The sequence below is a fragment of the Bison bison genome, unplaced genomic scaffold (genome assembly GCF_000754665.1).
Source record: "Bison bison bison isolate TAMUID 2011002044 unplaced genomic scaffold, Bison_UMD1.0 scf7180017864324, whole genome shotgun sequence".
Classification (NCBI taxonomy): Eukaryota; Metazoa; Chordata; class Mammalia; order Artiodactyla; family Bovidae; genus Bison; species Bison bison.
Window position 1 is genome coordinate 2,610,654 of NW_011494896.1, and position 19,479 is coordinate 2,630,132.

The 19,479-nt window shown below is 39.7% G+C and overlaps 1 protein-coding gene across 8 annotated transcripts in view; it reads left to right on the forward strand.

Annotated features, from left to right (window-relative positions):
• The window catches only part of SYTL2 (synaptotagmin-like 2), a 123,159-nt gene that overhangs the window by 84,311 nt on the left and 19,369 nt on the right, over positions 1 to 19,479 (forward strand). For 4 of the 8 annotated variants that reach the window (XM_010853177.1, XM_010853176.1, XM_010853179.1 and 1 more), the window contains 7 exons: positions 974 to 1,055; positions 2,252 to 2,366; positions 3,529 to 4,311; positions 7,846 to 10,293; positions 14,984 to 15,085; positions 17,078 to 17,131; positions 18,359 to 18,406. In XM_010853177.1, the coding sequence (XP_010851479.1) occupies positions 974 to 1,055; positions 2,252 to 2,366; positions 3,529 to 4,311; positions 7,846 to 10,293; positions 14,984 to 15,085; positions 17,078 to 17,131; positions 18,359 to 18,406 (3,632 nt within the window). The remainder of the gene's footprint in view (positions 1 to 973; positions 1,056 to 2,251; positions 2,367 to 3,528; positions 4,312 to 7,845; positions 10,294 to 14,983; positions 15,086 to 17,077; positions 17,132 to 18,358; positions 18,407 to 19,479) is intronic. The other 4 variants (XM_010853182.1, XM_010853184.1, XM_010853178.1 and 1 more) reach the window with 3 other exon arrangements.

The window sequence follows — 19,479 nt, forward strand, 5'->3', positions numbered from 1 at the left end:
GGCTGCCCGGTCCCTGGGGTAGGGAGCCAGGGTCTGCAGAGTCCTCCTCTCCCCTCTGGGCCAGCTACAGGCTTCTAACCTCCCACCATCCTCTGACTGCGCTCCATCCTCACTCCTCTTGTATTTGAACAAGAACTCACCTGGCCAGCCTGGAGAGTCAGGGAAGCTTCCCCGTAAGTTGCCCCCATCCACCATCCTCCCAGCATCTCCATCTGCTGTTTCTTCTGTGTCATTGCCCAACCACTTGTCTCACCTGAGTCTTTTCTTCAGCTATTTTCTTTTTTTTAAATACTGATTTATTTGGCTGTGTCAGATCTTAGTTGTGGCACCCAGGATCTTTGTTGCATTGGGGGGGATCTTTCGTGATGGTGCATGGACTCTGTAGTTGTGGCCTCTGGGCTCAGTAGCTCTGTGGCATCCAGGATCTTAGTTCCTTCACCAGGGGTCAAACCTGTTTCCCCTGCATTGCAAGGCGGATTCTTAACCACTGGACCACCAGAGAAGTCCCACTTTAGCCATTTTCTACCTGAGTTAGAGTAAGCAGTGCCATTCCAGTCTTGGACCAGAGAATCTCTGGAACACTTTGGGGCCTTATTTCAGCAAGGGTATTCCCTTCTTGAGAACAATTTGCTCACTTTCTAGTCTGCATCTGATGTGAGGTCCCAACTTTCAGATGAGTTTATTTGTATAAATTTCAACCATGAACCTCCTGTGTGCCTGGCACGGTGATAAAATCTTCAAGGCTTCTGATGGATGGTTTTGCCTTGTCTCAGGCCTGTCTTTCATTCCTGTTTTCCCATTGCCTTTGCTTTGCTGCTTAATCTCTCAGCTCCAACTCCCTCTTCCTTCCTGGCAGTTTGATTTTACAAACTTCCTCTCCTATCCTGCCTTAATAGCTTCTGGCTTCAGAGGCATGATTTATGCTTCCTCAAAGGGTAAGGTTTTATTCTCTGAATTATTGTTTCTTTTGCAGTTCCAGCGTGGTAAATCCAGCATCCACCATGATTGATGCATCCCAGGAAAACACAAGGAAGTCAGCTATATCTCCAGCCAAGGTAGATTGAACTTGGACTTTGAAAAGCTCATTTGGGGCCAGAATGCTGTTCTCTCATTTTATCAAAGCACCATGAAAAAGAGGAATTTGTAGTACTTTTTTCCCATCAAATATAGATAAGTTTTACTATTTAATATAGGAAATCACTCTTTTGGTGGACCTAGATTTTTTACCCTAAAGAATAAAAAGTCTGACACTATTGGGGGCTGCTTCTTTTAAGCATATGGCATGTGGCTTGTTAGTTCCATGACAGTCCTTATTCCTATTCATGGCTTCCTGAATCCCTGTTACAAGTCTTCTTGTGGGAGAGGATTTTCAATTTATGAAACTACAGATAGCAAACACTGATTTTCAGTCTGATATTAATAAAGAAAAATACTAGGAGCGGGAATAACTTAGGAGTTCAGGATTAACATATACACACTACTATATATAAAACAGATAACCAACAAGGACCTACTGTATAGCACAAGGAACTATATGCAATATTTTATGATAACCTATAAGAGAAAAGAATATGAAAAATGTATATATAACTGAATCACTTTGCTGTACAACTGAAACTAACACAACATTGTAAATCAAGTATACAAGTTGAAAAGCAGAACTCTATTTATTGACATGCTTTCTGACATTAGAATCAATGATCGTATTAGTGACTATGAAGCACTTCAAGATACCTTGATTCTTAAATCCTTATAGAAAAGGTCGGTTACAATTATATTTAGTATGACTTTAACCTATCACAGAGAGTCTTGTACAGTAGAAGAGTGCTGGTGTGAATCTGCCGTAATTAGAGCCTCAGGTTTACCCTGACCTGTGACCACCTCTTTGATGTGTTCAGGCCCAAGTTTTTTCACTTCTGTAAAAATCTCACCTTTGTGAGATTAGATTCGAATGCCTGGTTCTGGTTTAACTTTGTAAGACTTTGGAATTGAGTACATTTTACTCAGTTTTGGTCTGATTTTTTTTTTTTTTTTTGGCATGGCATATATATAGTGATTCTTTGCTGACCGGATTAACTAGGACCATCATTTTTCTTTCTTTTTTTTTTTTTTTAGGACCATCATTTTTCAAACATGCCAGATAGAGTTTACTGGACAAAACTATTAACTATTGCATATAATAAGCATTTGCTGACACTGAGTTGCTGTTATGACATATAAAATGAATTTAATAAACAATATTTTTCCCCAGCCAAGGAAGAATCCGTTTAATAGCTCCATGTTGCCAGAAGATCACTTATCTCAACAAACCAAAAATGAGCAGTCAAAAAATGGAAAGACTGGTTTATTTCAGACTTCAAAAGAGGGTAAATATTATTTTTATTGAGCTAGATATTTTTATCTTTGTTATCTGTGGACTAAGGGAAATTCTCAGAGTTCCTTTAACTAAAATAGCTTTCAAGAGAAAGTGAAAAATTGTGATGGTTTTCTTATTCTTCTGCTATACCCACCATTTTCCTGTCCGAGAAAAGGAAGCAGAAATTTTAGAAACCGGAAGTTCATGCATTCCAGGCTCAGAGGTGACACTTGTGTGACCTCCATGCCTTGGGTTCCCCCTCATTGATCTGGGAAATTTTTTGACCAGAGGCATTCAGTCACTCACTGAACACTATTTATTGAATATCTACTGTGCAGACACAGTTCTCTGTTTAAAATTAAAAGAGTTTGCCTCAAGACTTGATAATGTTACAATCCTCTAATCTGTAATTATCAGCTCAGTCTCCTAGGAGCATTTGATTAGATTTGTTGCTGAACTGATTGAAGTCTGCCTCTTACAGAATTTTACCATTCTTACATTCTATTAAGAAGAAACATTAGACAATTTAATCTCTTCAAAATCAACTGTAAGAAGATTCCACAGGCATTAAAGACTGGACAAGGGGTAGAAAATTAATTTGGTTATTGTTCGGTTGCTAAATTGTGTCCAACTCTGTGACCCCCATAGACTGGAATTTTAATTATACTGTTTGTATTTTATCCTCTCCATTGGATACACTTTGTATAACATAAAATATTTTATAGAAAAGAAGTCACTGGAACATGGTATCTGTTTTTTTTTTTTTTTTACCTTTTTGTCAAAATTAATTTTTATTTTAGGTGTTGAAATTTTCTTTTTAGAAAACTGAGCTCATTTTTCTGGTTTCCATACATGAATTTTTTTAAGTGACTTTTGTATTTTTTCTTTACTCTCCTCAAGGAGTTTTTGAAATTTCTTAAAAAAATTTTTTTTTCTGTTGAGTATAAAATACCACAAGGTGTGAATATAAAGCATAGCCATCTTAAATTCAGTGAAGTTCATGCATGAGTTTTTTTAGGGTTTTTAATTAGGTCTGTACTTAACCTTCATGCTTTATTGTCTTTTAATATTTTAACATTTTTTGCTAAATGTAGATTAAGTTTAGGATAGGTGTTTTAAATTAATGCGTTACTCTCCATTTGGTATATCATCTGATATGTTTTACTTTTCAGGGGAGTTGTCAGAGTCCAAAGAAGAGTCATCTATCCTGGATATTTCAAGCCAAAAGTTAGAGGAACCAAAGCAGACTCTTCCAGGTCCTGAGAATGGGTCCCCAATCAAGGCTCCAGTCCCCAAACCCAGGAAAATGATCTACAAGTCCCAGGACTTAAAGCAAGATGACAACCAGCCTTTTCCTAGACAGAGGACAGACTCCCTGACCACAAGAGGGGCTCCCAGAGGGATCCTGAAACGCAATTCCAGTTCCAGTAGCACAGACTCAGAAACTGTGCGTTTTCATCAGAACTTTGAACCCAAAAGCAAAATTGTATCCCTGGGCCTAACCATCCATGAGAGAATTTCTGAGAAGGAGCATTCTTTAGAAGACGACTCTCCCTCAAACTCACTGGAGCCATTAAAGCATGTGAGATTCTCTGCCGTGAAGGATGAACTGCCACAGAGTCCAGGGCTGGTCCACGGCCGGGAAGTGGGAGAATTTAGTGTTTTAGAGTCCGATAGGTTGAAGAATGGAACAGAAGATGCAGGGCTCACAGATGAGGTTTGGAATGACCGTCAGCCTTCCCAGTACACAAACGGTTTGCCTTTTCAGTCATCAGCCTCAAGCCCAAGTCCATCAAAAAATGAAACAAGTCAGCCAACGACTTCTGGTTCCTTTCCAATTAATGAGCACCCTTCTTCCAAAGAATTTTTAACTACAAGAGCACAGTCCACTGAGAATTCACACACCATCAATGAACACAAAACTAGCTCATCAGAATTGTCCAAAAACCCTGCTGGTAAGAGATTCATCACTACCAGGCTATAAAAACTGACCCATTGCGCTTGGGATGGCCCAGATAGCCAGGCAGCCTAGTAGAAGCCCATTTTGCCTTCTAGGTATTCCAGCTAAAATTTAGGCAGAAGCCACTAGGGAATGTTTATGCCTCTGAAAAGGTTTGCAGGTTGTTCTCAATCACCAATAACCAAAAGATCCAGAATAGCACACTTTCTGGCACATATTACACTTCATCCTAAACAGTTATAAGTGTGTCAGTCATTTAGTCAAACAAATTATAGTATTTTTTTAGTTAAATCAAGGTTTGTATACAGAGTGAAAATTAAACATATGCTAATACCTTTATATAGAGTAAATATATTATTATTCACCTAATGCAAATTTATTGATTCCCATTTAACAAAACTTTGGCTTCTCTTTAATTTCAGGAGAACCTTCACTTTCTTAGCCTCAAAGGATGGGAAACTAGACTTTAAATTCTTACTAGGAAAAAGCTTCATATTGATACCATGTCTTGCCCAGGGCCTTCATCCATTTGTTCCTAGGCTTTAAATATTGTGAAGGAAACTTTGTCCTTCAGTTGCTGTGAGTTGAGAGGCAGTGGGAATACTGATTTTTCTTGCTGGCTCACTGATTTAGCCCTCTCTTGAAGATCTTAGAGCTCTCAGAGGATGCCTCAAACTGCTTTCTGATACCCATATGATTACGTCATAGTTCTTGTGTTTTAAAACAGAAGCAGTGGGAAAAACAATTGTATGTACTCTCTCTCATCTTCATTAAGTCTTACTCCAACCCCATGATAATTTCTGTAGTCAGAAAAATATATTGTAGCAGCAGTCAAGTTTCTAAATCATTTTTCTTCTCATCCCCTATTGGTCATTGTTGCGTTGACCCTAAGTCACTTTTGCTCAGTCTTACTCTTTCTCACTTACTCAGATCAATCCACTTCTTAAAGACAAAGTGTCTCCATTATCCCCTCCCTGGATATTTTAAATAATTTGAAAAAGGCAGAATATATATATTTTTTAGTTTTAAAATTAGCAGGTACTTCTTCAAAGATATAAAGGAACTCATTTTAAGGAAACTTCTAAAGTTTGAGTAAACACTAACCAATAATTAGATGATGCTTAAATGTTTATCTAAAAGATGAAAAAAGTCTTTGGTAATATTTTGTTTTGGTATAATCCATAGAAAAAAATGGTAAACCTTTCCTGTTTTTCAAAGTGCACCTGCTTTCTCATAGACTACCTTGACAATTTTCTGTTAGCTATTTATTTATGCTTTCTGATTTTAAAATCTAACTCACCATGAAATCTGGGAAGAAGCCATCATCAGTAAACCCATATTGATTGACAGACAGGCCTTCTGGTCTTGAAGCTTATAAACAAAGTTCTGCTTGTTCACTAATGCCCTGTTTTCTCCCTGCTTACCACAAAAATATATACAAGTAAATAATGGAGCATAAAAAGAAAATCAGAACTGAAAAATGGTAAACTCTAATTGTGCAAATTATGAGAGTTTAGCTCTGAGCTTTAGGACAATCACTATGACACTCATTAAAAAAAATTATTAGAGTATAGTTACTTTACAATATTTTTTTAAGTTTCTACTGTACAGTGTAGTGAATCAGCTATATGTATACATATATCCCCTCCTTTGGGGATCTCCTTCCTATTTAGGTCACCACAGGGCATTGAGTAGAGCTCCCTATGCTACACAGTCCGTTCTCATTAGTTACCTGCTTTACACGTAGTAGTGCGTATACATCAGTCCCAAGCTCCCACTTCATCCCACTCCTCCTTTCCCATTGGCGACCATACATTTGGTCTGTACGTCTGTGTCTCTAGTTCTGCTTTTCAAATACACACTCATTATTATACCAGAAGAAAACAAAAGAATTCCTCAAAGGAAACAAAAACATTACCTGGCATCAAGTTTTTTAAATAACTGTTCTTGTTTTTAAAATAATACACTTTTATTTGAAAAGTGTGAAAACATTTGAGAAGAAATATGCACAAAATAAAACAATGATCACCTGTGATATCAACTATTGCTAATGTTTCCTCGTAGGGACTTTCGATAATTTTCAGGCATGGATATCATTGGAATTATGTTTACACTGTCCAGACTTCTTTTTTCACTAACAGTGTATTACAAGAATTTTTTTCCTCATTAGTCTTCCATTAAACAGCCTAACAGAGAACTCTTAAAGATCTCTCAAAGGAATTCACCATCACTGACATATTTTTAATAGTGTCATGTGTAGTTATGAAAGGAAACTAGTATCCACTGTGTGCCAGTTATTGTATAAGCCTTTGTTGTTTTATATTTAGCCAGAGTTTATAATTAAAGAGAAAATTTTATTAATTGACATCTCCTCTGGTGCACTTGAAATGTAGCCAACTTCATAAAAATTCAGCTCATATAATTTTCAAGAACATATATGTAGCTTAGCATTTATAAGGAAGAACGAGAAATGCTGAAACACCCACATATTAACTAAAGGGAAAGAATGCCTGAGTTCCCTCACGTGCCTGTGCCTAAGGCTCAGAAAGGTCTCAGCCTGCTTTCTCGATAGCTTAAGAAGAACTTCAGTGCCCTTCTCTAGCCTCCTATCCATTGGGTAGCAAACATCAGGCAGCAGGTAGAATTCACATTCTCTGTCAGGCCTCATTTTACTTTGTCTCACAGAAACTTCCTCCAAAGTTGCAAATTATAGAAGGGAAGTAGGGGATCGCGGAAGAGCCCTTGAGACCATGGTCTGAAACTGCAGTATACAAAACGACCACTGAGATAGCCAGTAGGAAAGATTCCTGGGCCCGATCTTCAGAGATTCTGGCTCAGTGTATCAGGATTAAGGCCCCAGGATGCAAATATCTTCATTGTGCCATTCTGATGGTTTGGAAGGAACTCCTTGTTTAATCTTCCTTGAACGTTGTTTTCCTAACTCCTGAGCTCGCGTAAGTCTTTGTTACTCAACATTATTTTTGTTCTATTCGGTTTTGGTTTGGGCCACATTGCATAGCATGTGGGATCTTACTTCTCTGACCAGGGATCAACCCCACATACCTTGCATTAGAAACTTGGAGTCTTAACCAGTAGAATGCCAGGGAAGTCCTGTGTTTCTCAAACTTGAGTATAAGCCCTCTCTAGGGTTTATGAGTGGGCCAGTAGATAATCAACAAGAGGTATCTTCCTGGAGTGTCTGTTTTATGCAAAGCTTTGGGAAAAATTTGTATGTAAAATGTAGCACGGATCAGAATATAAAATCTACTTGAATTTTTAGAATAAAACAGACGCTTGTAAGAAATTCCCCTTATAATTCCAGGGGCCTGTATTTTACTATTATAGGGCATCTTTGGTAGAATACCTTAATTAGGATGGTTTGTATTATAACTCCTGATAAATGCTGATGTAAACAACTGATGGTGGAGCAAATGTAAATACAGAGTGCCTGTTTAGAAGGTAAAGTGATTGCATGACAATTCTTGAAGCGTTCTCTTTTCTTATTTAGAAGAGCATTTCTGTGTTGCAGATGAACTGTCTTGCACTGAGCCCGAGTCATCTCAGGTGCCAGACTGCAGTTCTAGAGACCATCAGCAAGGTAAGCCCCATCTACTCCAGGCCCTAAGAGCTAAGACGTCCTCACATTCTGGTCCATATGCCACTGAGATAAGGAGGACAACTGATGATTCCATATCTAAAGTCCTAGACTGGTTTAACCGAAGCTCTTATTCAGATGACAGTGTGGCATCTCTGCAATATCCCCAAGACATAGAGCCCAAAGAAAAACCAGACTCCAAGCCACAGATCGCTGTTGCCTTGGTGACAGAGGACGCCAGTCAAGAAGGAAATGGTTTGATTGCTCTACTACCCACCAAAGTTGAATTGACACCTGTGGGACCTGATTCAACATTCCAGGTAGAGGAACATATGCTGCCTTCTGGAAATTGCCAAGATAACAATGTGCACATCAAACCCAGATCTATTAATTTGTTCCCACAAGGCAAGGAAAGTCTGGGCATGTTGCAACCATTTGAAATCTACAGTCCAAATCAAGAGAGTAAAACTAAAGACTATAGCCAAGGTTCAAAAAACATAGGGAAAGCAGTTGGGGTACTTATTCCAGCCAATAACTGTTCCTACAGTGTTCACAAAGGACCTCATGCAGAAGACCAAGTTCTATGCAATATTAAGGATGCTGGCAGCTTAGGTGAAGAAGAACCCCAGCTTCGTGTTTATGAAAAAAATATAAGAAAGTCAGAAGTAAATTTTGACTCTTCCACAATTATCCAAGAGCCAAGTTTGAAAGCCCACGCAAAGGCAGAGAGCGAGAGCAAAGGAAGAGATACTTCCATCCTAAAATCTTCTTTAGAACCAGAGAATATTGAGTCACCACCTGGGGCTGCCAGCGGCGTATCTCCTTGGAAGAAGCTTGAGGTCCAGGTACCAGAAGCTGGTGAGGTTCCCCAGAACCGAGTACAAAGAGAGAAATACAAGAGAGTGAGCGACAGAATATCCTTTTGGGAAAGTACAAAAGCTGCCATTCATAAAGAACCCCCACCTCCATTCAGTCAGGAACGACCTTCTGCTAAAGCACGTCAGCCTGTGATGTCCATGGACAGTTTGCCTATGAGCCGTGGTAAATGTAATACTCAAGTCACTGCCAAACAAGTAATCCTAGATAACGATGGCCAAGCAGCCCATGTCTCCGGTTTTTACTCCTCAAAGAAACCTAAAGAGACCAGGCCCCAAATATCAGGTCCATCCAAAAATGATCCTTCAGCTGAGCAGTCAGGCACAGTGTCTCTCTTTCAGAATAAGACAACTGAGCCTGTAAAAAGATTACCAGTGACAGACAGTTTGCATTCTGAAAAGGACATTACTTTCCCACCATTGCATCATCCTTCAAATGTCGGGATTGAAATGCATACCTCTTTGGAGAAAGACAGATCTCTAATTGGTGAACGGAATCTCAACTTTAAAGTTATGTCCTTACAAGAAAGAATCAATGAACCCAATACAGAACAAGTCTATAATCACTCTCAATTTGAGAATTTGAGAAGGTTTTGGGACTTAGGTGCCAATCCAAACTGTCAAGATAATATTGAGAAGAATACTACCACAATAAGCCAAAAAAATTCTGTGCTTTTTAATAGTCAGAAACACAAAGAATTCAGTGATGTGACATCATCAGGAAACAGTACCCATGAGAGAGAGATGCTTCTAGACCAGAAAGAAATTCCGGCAAGAGAGGAAATAGAGAAATTAAATTCAAAGGGCACACTCCAGGTGTTGCCAGATGACACCACATTTCCATGGAGACCACCCAGAAAGTCCACTCATCAGTTGCCAAGATATGAGTCATCAAAGGAAAACATGGGGAAAAATACTGAATGCTTTGTTACCCCAATGTTCAAGGGAGAAAACGATGACTCTGACCAAGAGCTCGAAGAGATTCAAGAATCCATTGTGAAAACAAGTGTTTCATCTAAAGACTACAAAGACACGCTTAATGACAGCTTACAGAAGCTGCTTTTCGAAGCCTCGTCACCAGTTCTCCAGCCTTCTGGTGGAAACGTTCAGGAAAAACAAGTGTTTGAACCAGATGTTTCTGAAAATAGGACATGGCCTCAGGAGACAGATTTTGCTGCTCCTGAGGAAGAAGCCAAAAGGCCTAAAGAGATCAGTAATGAGCATATAGACAAAACAGTAGCTCCTCCAAAGGCCTATTTGAACACTTTGACTGCTAGTCTGGACAAACTCCTGAAGGAAGCAACTGGAAGCCCACCCTCTCCCTTGCAAACCAAATGTGAACCCACCACCACTGGGATCAGCTCAGAGTCTGAAGAGAGTAGCGTTGATGAAAACAGGATAGAGCAGAGTCAGAACACGTCAGCCGATGAGAGAGAGAAAATGGCTTCTTTTCCAGAGGGGACAGAAACTTGGGGAAATAGCACTCTCTCCCAGGAAGCTCAAAGTGGTGAGTGCCAGCTGAACCCAGAGAACTTGTTGCAGACAGCTGCAGAAGGCTCTCATCCCCTGGATCAACCTTCCTGTTGCCACAGAAAGGGTTCTTCCGGGGATGTGGTCCACTCTCCCCAAGATATGCCTTCTCCCAGGCTTGCCCATCCTTCTCCTCAGGATAAGACACTGCTTTCTCAAAGGGAAGTTTCAGAGACTATAGAAAAAGTTATTCTTCCACCCAGACCTGCATTGAATGATGTAAAAGCTATATTACAAAAGTTATTTACAGAAGCTTGGTTGAGTTATCCAGCTGTGCTGGAAGTAGTTTCTGGAGAAGTAAAAATAGAATTTCCTAAAGGCGTACAGGTAGAAAGTAGTGCCCCAAATTCTCTGGGAGTTATCCCACCACAGACAACAATGGACAGCATAGCTTCAGACAGAAAGGATTTGTATTCCTTCAATGTAGTTTCTGATGAAACTCATAAAATGGGATCTTATTTAGCTGCCCAGGCATCTCCATCAGACCAAACCCTTAGCTCATTTGTTTCTACTGTTGCTCAGTATGGCAAAGAGTTACCTCAGGAAGTGACAGAAATTGTGAGGGAAACGATTATTCAGCCTAACTCAGAGCTCCTTGAATTCAGTGTTGCCTTAGAAGAACTACTGAAGGAAACAACTGAAAGCCCTTGCACAAAATATGACTGTGATACAAGGGGTCTTTATTCGTCAGAGTTAACAGGTATTACTGAGGTGCCCAGGCAAGCTGCTTCTGAATTCCATCCTAAGGAAATAAGAGAGACAGTAGAAAAGTCTGAGGCTCCATCAGCTACTGAGAGTGCTTTTGATATTGGTTTGGAGAGACTCCTTAAACATCTAACGGTCCTTCTTATCAGCCCCAAGTGTCAGTGAAGGAAGAAAGTCCTGAGAAGGAGCCATTAGAGTCAAAGCAGGCCAGGTTTTGGCAGAGAGTGCCCCCTTTTTACTGGTCAGCCTCAGAGGCCTTGGAAATCAAATGTAAGAGTAATGTTTTCAAATCTCAAGTCAACCAATGTGATAGAGTGTTGGGAGAGACAAAGCTGTGACTGGCTTATCAGATCTCTGTGGTTCTGAAACTGGGGTTGAGATCCCTGGAGCCTCACAACTTTCCGTGGGCCATGAAGTGGGGACCACAGAAACTATAAACCCCCCAGAGGAGAGGGATAGTGAAAGTGAGGTTGCAGTGGTTTGAGAAAGGGCTTTTCAGGAGCCTGGTTTCAGAGAGGCTCCTGAAGCAATTAACGTGCCCAGAAATAGGCAACCCATTCCTCTCCTGACAAAGAAAACTCTGCAAAAACAAGTCAAGTTGAATTGATTCTGGCATCACCGTTTAAGAGACTAGAGAAAAAGGAAGAAAAAGGTTTCTCTGACTCTGATTTTTCAGACAGAAACATTGGTTCTAATGCAAAAAGCTGGAGAAACACCTCCAGTGAGCATTTTGAAGTTTTTTGCTGATTGGTTAATGAGTTGATTTATGTAATGCTGACATAAAGGATGATATAGTTTTTCAAAGTGGGATTAATTTGATAATCCCAAATGGTGCTAAATTCGTCTTTGTACTTCAGTTCTCCCTAGATTTTCTTATTAAAAATCTACATTTCCTGTTATATTCTTTAATCAAATGAGTTACATAGACATAGTGTTACCCATCAGGCAGTGTTTCAGAATCTGATTTTATACTCACTGATCAATGATAGAATTTTCAGATTCCAAAGATGTGTTTTAAAGAACTTTTGGGGTTTAGAGAGTACCTCTGAGACATCCAAGCGAGGTTTCCTCTTGGAAAGAATTAGGATTTCCTAATCGGCAGTCCACGCAGCAGGCTCCAGTAAGATTTGTGGCAAGAAAGTGCCACAAGTGGGCAAAGATTGCCCTCTTAGGAGCAACATGTTTCCACAGTGGTGGCTGAGTACCAGGAGCAAGGTGCAGGGCTGGAACTTGCCCTCAGAACTGTTGTGGGGTTTGTTTTTTCGTTTTCTCTTTTTTTGCTGCTCTCTCCCTCCCGTTTCCGATCACCTGCAGAATCCTGCCTCCTAGGCGCTGACTCAGTGTGATGACTTCACCTGACCCCACCTAAGGGCCTGGCCTGTGCATTTCTTTGGCTCCAGCCTTAGCTGAGTGGAGAAGATCTTCATCAATTACCATAGTCATCTAAGTGGACTTGAGATACTGGTTTCAGCCAGGCTCCCAAAGAAAGGGCTTGTCTCAGTTTGCTCTTTGGAGCAACCTGACTATTTTAGGAGAGAAAGCCAGGAACAAATAGGGATTAGAAGTCACCTGGTTAGAGTGATGAAATAATAAAGGATGCTCCCCGGCTGGAACATTTTAACCAAAGTTGCACAACAACTAGTGTTGATCACCTTCCTCAGTAGAAAATTAGTAGAATGTGTCATTTCCTAGCTCCCTTCGGTCTCAGTAAGAACAAATGAGCTTCACTGAGTGGCTCATTTGTGAGATTTGGGTTCCTTTGCAAATAGCCATAGGGTCTCTTATTGAAAACTGACCAGAGAATCCACCTATAATCCTAGTTAATGAAGCTGAAGCCTCTTTAATATTTGTAACTGGTGGGAAAAGGAAAATACCAGTCTCTGCAAGAGTATAAGTCAGCATCTTAAACTTATTGAAGTAGACTTAACTAAGCTACCCCATGAGTTACTAGGGTAAATGGGCCTATATGAGGTGAAGGGCTTGTAAATTTACACTTCACTTTGAAGACTGTTCCTGAAAGTGTATAGCTATGTTTAAGTATACCAGCATAACTGATTGAACAACAACAAACCTATCTAAAAAATAAATAATCAATATAAATGATTACCCAGACAGAGCCCAGAGATTTTAAAGCCAAGTAGGAGGTATAAAATGGTGCACAGCGTGTGTGTGTGTTCAGTCATGTCTGACTCTTTTGTGACCCCATGGACTGTAGCCTACCAGGCTCCTCTGTCCATGAGATTTTCCAGGCAAGAATACTTGAGTGGGTTGCCATTTCCTCCTCCAGGGAATCTTTCCCAACCTAGGGATCGAACCTGCATATCTTTCGTCTCTGGTATTGGCAGGCAGATTCCTTACCACTGAGCCACCTGGGAGGCATAGTTTTCTAACTTCTAACCTAAATAATTATTTTTAAGTAAATGAGTTGGGTGGAGTGACAGTAGGGAAGAACCTTCCCCAAATTAGGGAAGAACCCCAATTTTGATGAGCAGCCGAATATGTTTGACTTGTGGCTGAGCTCTTAACCAGCCAGTACCTCAGTATGTTCCTTTAATAAAGAGAGGAGGGAATGCTGAGAGATTATGCACATGATTCATATTTTATTGTGAATTATATGTGATTCATATGCACATGATTCATTTTTTTAAAGCATATTAAAGTCACCGAGAAGGTCCGTAGTAAGAAAACTTTAAAATTTGAGCACAGAGCATCCCAAATCTAATTCATCTTAGAATCCATTTACTGGAGAATGCTTATTAACATTGGGCAGAACTGGGATGCACTTCAGGAAAGTACTGTCCAGAGTTGTTCCCAAGTGGATTGACTCATTAATGGAGTCATTCATGGATTTAGCAATGTTAAGTGCCTCTTGCCTGCCACTGTTGTAGGCACGAAGAATATAACAGTGATGAGTGACAGTACTCAGACCAAGGCTTATCCATGTTGGAGTTTTCACTGTCAAAACGGAAAAATTAAAGACAGTCTAGAGAAAAAATTTTATAACATTAGATGCATTTAAAGAACAGTTCTTATTCTCCAGTTATGCCCTTTTTCTTTTTTCCTTGTGTTCCTAAAATACCTTTCATTTTTTTTTATAAAATGAAGGCATTAGTAGTTAATAGAGACCAACCTCCCCCACTTTAAAATACTTTCTATGTTAAAATAAAAAGTTGACCACCTCAGGTCATTACCCAACATTTTGATGGAAATCTCAGTAGCTCATGAAACCTAAAGAGTCTATATTTGTTGATCTGGAGAATTCACCAATCTGTGTACCCAATTATATACAGATGTTAAAACATCTGAATCCTGCCTTCTATAGTTTTCAGCTAATTATTTTAATGCTCCTAAAACCATTTTGTGGCTGTCTTCAAAAGCTAGAAGTGAAGGGGAAAGGTTCAAATTTTAGAACAGAACAAATCACGTGCCTAAAATAGAGGTGTAGAAGACTTAGAGAGCACATTGCTGTTACTGCGGTCATTATGTTAATCTTGTCTCTGTATTATTTGTGCTTACAAATATTTCTTATGCTTACAAGTCATTTCTTTAAATGACTTCCCTGGTGGCTCAGTGGTAAAGAATCCACCTGCCAATCCAGGAGACACAGGAGATGCGGGTTTGATCCTTGGGTCAGGAAAATCTCTGAAGGAGGAAATGGCAACCCACTCCAGTATTCCTGCCTGGAAAATCCTATGGACAGAGGAGCCTGATGAGCTACAGTCCGTGGGGCAGCAAAGAGTTGGATACAACTGAGCATGCATACACATGCACTGATATTCTTTAGTGAAGAAATTTTATTTTCTTCTGTGGACTGCCTCATAGAATGGATAAAAGTATGGAGGCTTATGGCATAATACCTCCTTTCAACCTACCATTTCAGTGTCCATTGATTTATTAAGAGTTTGATTGTTTTCTTTTTTCGTTTGTATTGTGCAGTATTCATCGGTTTTGTCTTGTAACAGGTTCAGAAGAAGAACCCAGTCCTGTTTTGAAAATTTTGGAAAGGAGTGCTGCTAGGAAAATGCCTTCCAAAAGTCTGGAAGATATTTCATCAGATTCATCAAGTGAGAATAAAGTGTGCCCCACTGTCCGTGCCCCGGTCTAAGCTTAAAAATGCTTATGTGCTCTTCTGTGGCCTCACTGCATGCTGTTGTACCCTGAACCCCTAAAGGAGGGGTTAACAGATGAGAACAGCTTTTCCCAACTGAGCTAAATAGGCTCAGCCAAAAGTGGTTGGAACTTCGCTTTTAAAATAACACATGAGGTTTGGTTACAAGTACACTAGGTTTTCTTGAAGAATCCCAGTTTGAATATTTATTCAAACACTTTCAAACACTGAGTTGTAAAAGACTGTGGTACCTTGTGGTTCTAGTGGTAACAGCTGACATTGATTTAGCACTGTGTAGCAAGATGTGGCTAAGCGTTTTATGTGCATGATCTCATGTAATTGGCATAGGCAACCACATGTTGGGGGGGGGCACAAATTGTTATCCCCATTTTACAGATGAGGTAAGTAGAGTTCAGAGAGGTAAAGTAATTTGCTTCATACCATGCAGCAGAGCTAGGACTCAAAATCAATAGGCTGTTATCAAGAGCATTTATGAGGTGATTGTATTACATATAACTGCTTCTTGTCTGATAAATTTCTGCATGATATGGAGATGAATTCATCCCTGGCTTCGGGGACTTTGCTTTCTCTTTTATCCATTATGTCCACCCATTTCTTTTGGATAGTGGAACTTTAAGCTCAAAGACTGCCTGACATACAACACTCCAGGCACACTCTTTCCCACTGCTTTAATTGGTGAAGGATTTCTAGACTAGTAACATAAAGCATAAATCTGTTTGACAAACAGATTTAGAGACTGTGACTTCTAGGGGTTTTGTTCTTATTCTTTCTAAGCTAAGATGTACCCCTGGGATTACAGATGGTCATGAGGAAATTTATCAAGTGCAAGTTAACCACTGCCAAACTCATATGATTAAAACTTGATCACTTTCATGTTTGGGATATTTCTATGCATCTGCAGTTGACACTGAAAAGTTTCCGATTTTAAAAAGGAAAAGAAAAAAGAACAAGCTATGCCACTAAACAGTTCTTAAAATTCAGAGATTTTCAGGGCTGTGAAGGCAGTATTCCCAATTTGGAATGCAGCCCTCACCCCACCAAAGATCTTGGAATCTCAGGGTTAGAAGGGACCTTGAAGGTCACCCGTTCCAAACTCCCCCTCCAATGCAGGAATTCCCTCTAAAGCCTCAACAGGTGGCCAACCCCCCACATCCGCCTGATTGCTTCCAGAGAAGGCTAGTCCAGTCCTTTGTTGTTCAGCCCTAATTGTCCTTTCTGATGTTAGTGATGGACCCGAAGGGAAAAAAAAAAGACTTCAGCAACAATTGTCCAGTTTGGCAAACCTCTAGCCTGAGAAACATGGGGCTATTGCCATGGTGCAGCTTTAAAGTACTCAGGAATGTGTAGGGTTAAAAAAAAAAAAAAACACTATCAGCTGACGGGTATTCCTGCACGCTCCCTTCCAAATACCGATACCCACTCTCACACTAGCCTGCCAAGATTCCACTTAGCAGCTGGTCCCCACTTACATCTCTTCAGTTGACTTCCCAAGCAAGGCTCCCAGAGGCATGCACACATGATGATGCACGCCCAGAAATATTTGTTAATGACCGTGGGTTTGGGAAGGTGTTAGTCATGGCTAGCATCTTACCCTTTCCAGAAGAATAAAGAGGCTGTTGCAGCCCCGTGCTTTCTCCTGCTGCCGGCCGATTGCTTGCTCTGAGCTAACCCTCTAACCCTTGGGAGTCCGTGTGCAGCAGTGTGCTGATGTAAGCTGCATCGGGGCTGAAATGGGAGCTCCCGCTATGGCACTGGCTCGAGTAGCTAATCTAAAGAGAAAGTATTTTGGGGAAGACATCTTGGTTGCACCCCTCACACGGCATCTTGACTAATTGCTTCCAACTCCAGGGGCTTCCAGGGACAATCTCATTGTTCTTGCTCGCCAAGGGTCAGTCGTGTTAACCATTTGTTAATTTCTCCTGCACAGATCAAGCCAAAGTAGATAATCTGCCAGAAGAATTAGTACGTAGTGCTGAAGATGGTAAATATCTTTATGTATTTGCATGTCTGTCTGTCTGTTAGGTTCTGGGGTGGTTTGGGCGGTCACCGGGACACAGCTATTGGGATAAATAGAAGAACGTCACTTGTCACTATGTGATGAATAGTGCCTAAGTTGTTATAAAATGGTTCTGACTTGGTGCATTTAATCCTGTTCGTATTCTTAAGGTTTCTGCTAGTGATACTGGTATGAAGATCTCATCAGAGACCCTTGGGAAGCAAGGGTTTCTAAAAATAGGAAATCGTATTTCTATGAGCATGAGCAGATTTTTGCTACTCTGACTTGCAGAACTCCTTGTGAAGGCAGGGAGAGTGGCATGGGTTCCTGGGTTAAGTTAATCCTGTATTTGATTTTCAAGTCAGCATATAGATCTCTCTAGATTTAACTGGTAAAGATTTAAGATCAAAGGAAAGGGTCCCAGAACAAGACTGGGTATCTCGCCTCTGCTTACGTCAATAACCAAGTATAGACCAAGGGTGAAATTGACTGATTCTGAATATTAAGGAGCCAGAAGTTCTTGCAGCTTGTCTATGGATCAGGAATTATACTTGGTTCAGTTATAAAATGAATAGGGTAATCATGGGGGCAAGAATGGAAATGAGTCTGTTTATGGTTCAGCATTTATTCAAATATGTAATTTATACTTGTATGCTAGAATTTTGTTTTCTAAGTTGCTTTCACTATAATAATAAAAATGTATGTTAGCTGAGCTTTCTTGTATAAGATGAAGCAACAGAGCTCCTCAAAGGTCATTCCTTACTTTTGTGTAATGGTTTTGTCTTTTATGTTGATAACCATTTCATTGAAGTAGGTGGGGCAGCGATTTTTATCTTCATTTTACAGATGAGAAAAGCTCAGAGAAAGGAGGTGATCTGTCTGAGCTTTTGTAGCTAGTCAGTCAGTGAGAGGGTGAGGATGGGAACCTCAGCTTCACTCCTAGCCCAGTGCTCCTTTTGTTTTCCATGCCATGGCTTAATGAGTAAGGAAAGACACTGAACGTGTATGCTGGATGTTGGATTTTTAGTTGAACAGGAGACCTCAAAGAGGCTAAGGAAGAATTGCATTGGGGAATGGATGAAAGCAGGCTGAAAACCTGTCAGATGTATTCTGCAGTCTTAGTTGTGAAACTGACATTTGAGCATTACTTTCATGTCTCTTTAATCTTTCTGTTAAAATGGTATTTATTCTCAATGTTGCTCTTCTGAGTAGATCAAAAAGCAGATCAGGAACCAGACACAAATGAATGCATTCCAGGAAGTGAGTAGCAGGATCTTTCTCACAAATGACTAAATGTTGCCACTTTACATGGTGTTAAATGTACTGAAATAACTAACCCCATTAATAATGCAGCATTTATTATTGTACTAAATTCTTACAGCTTACAAAACTATTTCATTCTGACAAGGGTTTTATTTATTAAAAGTATTTTACTACTCTGTGTTAATTCATGATTCTACTGAGGGATAGTTATATATTTTTAACATATATATATATATGTATGTGTTATATATACACACATTATTGCTGAATACTATTATGCTTTTGCCAGTCTCCCTGCTCTTTGAGTCTTTACTTAAAATGATATCACTTGGCAGTATGGTCTGGAGTACTGGATCTCTTATGGCCTCTAAAAAACACTATAGACAGCAAACAATTTATAATGTATTTGGACCTAGGAAAAGACTGTACTTTGACAATTAGTATGTAGTATGGCTGTGTATGCCTGTCTACATTATCTATAGAAGCAATTTTTTTAATGCCCAGGGTTTAAGCTCTGAGGTTCAAAACTAAAATAGTATAGTTCAATACATAAGGCAAGTGAACCTCTGAATCTTAAGTAGTGAATGCACATGGCAACATGGATGGATCTAGAGGGCTTTATGCTAAGTGAAATAAGTCAGAGAAAGACATAAATGTGATCTCACGTATATGTGGAATCTTAAAAAACGAAAAACAACATGCAGACTCAAAGATACAGAGAACAAATGGGTGTTTGTTGGGGGTCATGATGGGGTGAAAATGTGCAGGGGATTAACATAAAAAATAAATCATGGGAATGTAATATACAGTGTAAGGAATATGGTCAATAATATTGTAATAACATTGGGGACAAATAGTTACTAGCGTTATGGTAATCATTTCATAATGTATGCAAATGTCCAATTACTAGGTAGCACACCTGAAACTAATATAATACTGTATGTCAACTATGTTTCCATTTTAAAAAAGAAAAATGTATGTATAGTTATGGTAGCTCATATGCATCAACTAATTAGTATCCACCACCAGGGGAAGATAACAGTTATTCACTGTTTTCTGTTCACTCTTAA